This window comes from Fundulus heteroclitus, chromosome 2 (genome assembly GCF_011125445.2).
Source record: "Fundulus heteroclitus isolate FHET01 chromosome 2, MU-UCD_Fhet_4.1, whole genome shotgun sequence".
NCBI classification, from domain to species: Eukaryota; Metazoa; Chordata; class Actinopteri; order Cyprinodontiformes; family Fundulidae; genus Fundulus; species Fundulus heteroclitus.
In genome coordinates this window covers 11266523-11270851 of record NC_046362.1, presented here as the reverse complement: position 1 = coordinate 11270851, position 4329 = coordinate 11266523, and the positions used below count along the sequence as shown (strand labels likewise).

Here is a 4329-nt window from a genome sequence, read left to right as displayed (position 1 = left end):
TGGGATTTCTTCGTCCATTCATGACGATAGAAGTAAAAAAAAATACAATTCGTGTTCAGTTAAATCATGATTTCACTACAGAGTTAAAAAAAAAAAAAAAAAAACGGACTGAAAGCCACTGGGAAAGACGCTCCTGTCTCCTCCCACCACAAAGCACAACAAAACGTGTGAAATGAATCAACCTGAGCACCACAGACATGACAAAAAATAACTACCTAGCTCTACAGCTACAGCAAAACCAACTTTTTAAATTCATACAGAAACGTAAAAACATTGTGCTATTAGTAGAAGCGCTGATTTATGTTTGTGAAAAAAAAAAAAAAAGGAAGGAAGAGTAAAATAAATGGGAGGGCGCTAAGTGCTAACAAGTGTCCAGGCACTTCAGTCAGAGAGACGCCTGGCACTGAGCGTCGGGTAAAAACTACAGTATGAGCGTCAAACCAAACCCAGAACAGCTACAATCATGCACGGACAAACCGGCCGCTCCGCTCCGCGCTCCTTCCTACAGACGGCTCAATGCACACAAAGACACAAACCATTCACAGAGTAAAACCAACATTTAAGTCGTCTCTTCCGACTGTCGTGCGACGGCTACCCGGTTTGAGTTAACCTTCCTTCCTCTTGTGGCGGGAGGAAAGCGAGGGGAAATAAAAGTCCGTCGTTCCGATTGGATCTTCTGTCTCCTGTCCAGACGTGAAAGGGAGAGGGGAGATGGGCCGGGGCCTGCCGTCGGTCCTTTAGTTGGCGGGGCCCTCGATGGCGGCGCCGCTGCCGCCCACGCCCAGGTAGTCGGCCGCCGTCTCCACGGCGCTTTGGACCGGGGCGACGACGCTGTCCAGGAGGCCCTTCAGGGCGTCGACCTGATCCGGACTGAGGTTCTGGTACGCGTAGTAAAGGGAGCCGGCCACCACGACGAGGAGCAGGAGTTTGAGCACCAGCGACAGGTAGCCTCGCCGGGCCGGGGCTTTGCTGGAGGAGACGCGGCCGCTCGGCTGAGAGTACGTCTCGGTGTAGGCGCGGCTCTCCGTGTGGACGGTGTGCTGCACGCGGGACTCATCCAGCCAGTACTCGCTGGGTTTTAAGGGTCGACCCGCCGCCCCTCTGATCGGACGCCGGCAGGATGCACTTTACAAACAAACAAACAAAAAAATAAACGACTTTTAGAGGTACAATTAATCAAAACATTAGCTGATAGATTTGCGAGCAAAAGGTCCTGAGAACGGCGACATGGCGTTCTCACCTGATGCCTGTGGGGGTGCTGATTTCATTGGCGAGGATGTCTTCCACGACACTCTTGCTGGCCTTCTTTGGAGTCTCTTCGACCAGGACGTCGTCCACGACCTGCCGGGATTCGCAGCAAACACTCAGACACACTCGCTAAAACACGACCAGCGGCAATCGACCGAGCGGTGAAAGGAGACTCGCCTTGGTTTGTCGTCTGCTGCTGGTCCTGACCGTGACAGGAGCTTTCCCTCTGCTCCTTATAGGCTTCTCCACCACAGGGACCGGTTCTGGCTCAGGAACCTGCTCTGAATAAGGGAAAGAAAAACACAAACTAAATATGTGTTACGGGTGAAGGTTAAAAAGTGAAAGTGAGCAGCAAAGGCATCAGAGCTCACCATCCTCTTTGTCGCTGTAGTGGTCAGAGTTGGTGTTGCCGTTCTGGTTACTGTCCGCCTTGGGGAGAGTCGTGACGTCTGCAGGAGCTCCAGGTTCTGCCGCCGGCTCGTCCAGAAGCTTCTGCAGCTTCTTCTCATACACCTTACGGGTGGAAGCTGACGGGAGAGAGAGAGACACTTCAACGGCTTTCTCAAAGAGACTAAATTCGCTTTTTAATCATTTTATTCGATCATTTTTGCTTTATATGCACCTTTTAAGTGGACTACTTAAATCTGCTTGACATTACTACCATAATTAACAACATTGTGATGTTTTTACCAATGCACTTAGTATTTCTTTATCTGCATTTCTGTTTTATTTCCCTATTTTCATTGTATTATCTATTGATTGCTGTATTTATGTCCACAAATTTTACAATATTAACTAAAATATATATATTTTTTTTTTCTTCTTCCCCTTGTAGTGTTTTCTTAAAGATGTAACAACAAAAAAACGTCCCCCGCAATAATCCTACTGATTATACTGTTTGCAACAGCAAAAGCAGATCCGGTGTCTTTTACTGCATATTAATGTCTCCTGACAAATTTTTAACTGCTTGGTCTGTTGGTTTTTGCTTTAACATCTGTATGGAAGTGCTACACAACGAGGTCAATTTATTCCCCCATTTTGACGTTCTTCCTCTTACTTGAACTGCAAGAACTTAAACCATTTTGAAATTATTTTCATAAACTGTTGAGAGTAAGAGAAGAATTTAAATGTGCATAATTTTGCAAAGATTTAAACACAAAACCTCACATTTATAAGCATATTAGGACATAGTATTGACTGCTGTTCATTTCAGTAACACCATTCGTCTAACCATTACCAGTAAATTCCTGATCTCTAAACTCAATTCAAACCATAGCTCTGACCATAAACTTACAACGGGACCTGACACATCAGGAATGGGAAGTTAATTCACCAGTTTAAAACTAAATAGGTCTTAAATAGGTGAAATAAACAGGTTTTAAAACACCATTTAATGTAAGTTATAAAGCTTGACGCTGACGTCTTGTGATTTTATCATCTGCCTACTCAAATTCCTGACACACGCTTAAAATAAACCTGGAATCCATTAATTTCCCGTTCTTCAGAAATGTCCCTTTTACATGATTAACCCCATAAGGGGGGAGTTTACATGTGCACGCTGTGTGGATCACCCACCGACAATAGGTCCAGTGTCCACGCCATGCTTCGCCAGCTGTTGTTTCAGATCTTCATCCGTGAGCTCCGCCACCTCCACCTCCTCTGTGCGGGGTTTGTCCGTCTTCTTTGTTGCTTTCTGAAAATAAAAAAAGGCAGCAGCACCCGATCAGATGCATTCAGTGCGGAGGAAACAAACCCAAACTTTTTTTTTTTTTTTATAGGCCTCATTATATAAAAATGAACGCAGCCTCTGAGTCAAACTTACTCGTCCGGAGCGGCTCCTGTTGGACACCACCGGGGTGGGCAGCTCCTCGTCGCTGGAGAAGGTGTCTGCAGGCGGGCTCTTCTTGTTGTTCAGCACGGTCAGGTTCTTCAGATACAACTGCACGTAGACCTCCTTCTTGTGCTCGCCGCTCGGAAGCGGGACATTGTGCGCCGTGAGCTCGCTCTTCAGCTTATCTTTCGTGAGAACCGACGGATCTTCGAGGAATTCTGCCATACTAACTTATATTTAGAGATCGCCTTGAAGGGGAAAAAAAGAGAAAAAAAAAGAAAACGACTTCAGAGTGTGGTTTCTCCCCTCAGCTGCTCGCGGCTCAGAGGAATTATCTACTCCAGTAAGCTGCTCCAAAAACAACAACAGCAGAAAACGTGAGCGAATAGCGGCTGTTGTCAAACAGAAGTGGCGCCTGCCCGCCTTGCCCGCTCTGCTAGCACCGCCAAAAAGCGCCTTCTCGGAAATAAACGTCCCGTCCCGCGTGTTAGCCTACGAGCGGAAATACTTCCACGTAGTTTGGAATTTTCGGCAACGAGTCCACGCGCGTGCTGAGAAGGAAGCCCGCTCGAAACCAGACATTAACCGGCTTTCAGTTGAAACAGTTAGCTTAGCCTAGCTTCCAACCGGTGCGCTCGCCTCCGTCGGTCCGCGGTTGCAATAGGGCCCCACACAACAAGCCGCGCTCCTATTGGACGAAGGGCTGCTGTGAGCTTCAATCTGATTGGCCTGCTATCAACGGAACGCTGGCAAGAAGCCGCCACAAAGGAACCGGAGGATGTGGTTTTTTTTGTTTGCATGACAGCTTTGTGTAAATCCCGCCGACCAAATCTGTAACAATAATGTTATGACATACGTGATACATGGGGATTAATACTTACCAAAACCGACAAAGGTAATTTGTTACTAATATTAAACGATTTCTTGCACTCAAATGGTACCAACCGTTAAACAAGCTAATGTTTAATATTTTCTATATTATCCAACTAATTTTAGCTTACTTATTGCAGGGACTTTCTGGTTTCCCCTGCTATAATAAGCTATTTTTAATAATGACGTTACATAAGTGTAAATATTAAGAGGTTTAAATTTATTCATCCTTTATATACCACAAGGGGGCAGCACACTCACGTATTTATGAATTATGAAGAGGGGATTTTTTTCTCCCCTAAACCAATGCACACAATGTTGCCTTATATCGTAAACGTCATTAATGAAATGAGCGATCCAAGATACAAGAACATTTAAAA

The 4329-nt window shown here is 45.8% G+C and overlaps 1 protein-coding gene across 1 annotated transcript; it reads right to left on the bottom strand.

The window, feature by feature from the left end:
- Nucleotides 1-309: 309 nt before the first annotated feature.
- tmpob (thymopoietin b) lies at nucleotides 310-3761 on the bottom strand. The gene is made up of 6 exons (XM_012880378.3): nucleotides 3071-3761; nucleotides 2824-2941; nucleotides 1620-1775; nucleotides 1426-1529; nucleotides 1241-1341; nucleotides 310-1125 (listed from the first exon to the last, which is right to left on the bottom strand). Exons 1-6 carry the CDS (start codon nucleotides 3302-3304, stop codon nucleotides 738-740), a joined length of 1101 nt encoding a protein of 366 aa, XP_012735832.2. The 5' UTR covers nucleotides 3305-3761; the 3' UTR covers nucleotides 310-737.
- Between the last annotated feature and the right edge of the window lie 568 nt (nucleotides 3762-4329).

Excerpts from the sequence above, each read along its gene's own strand:
- tmpob (XM_012880378.3), bottom strand. The coding sequence starts at position 3,304 with ATGGCAGAATTCCTCGAAGATCCGTCGGTTCTCACGAAAGATAAGCTG. Across the intron at positions 2,942-3,070 it reads ACAGGAGCCGCTCCGGACGA|AAAGCAACAAAGAAGACGGA; the intron begins GTAAGTTTGACT and ends TTTTATTTTCAG. Across the intron at positions 1,342-1,425 it reads GCAGCAGACGACAAACCAAG|GTCGTGGACGACGTCCTGGT; the intron begins GCGAGTCTCCTT and ends GAATCCCGGCAG.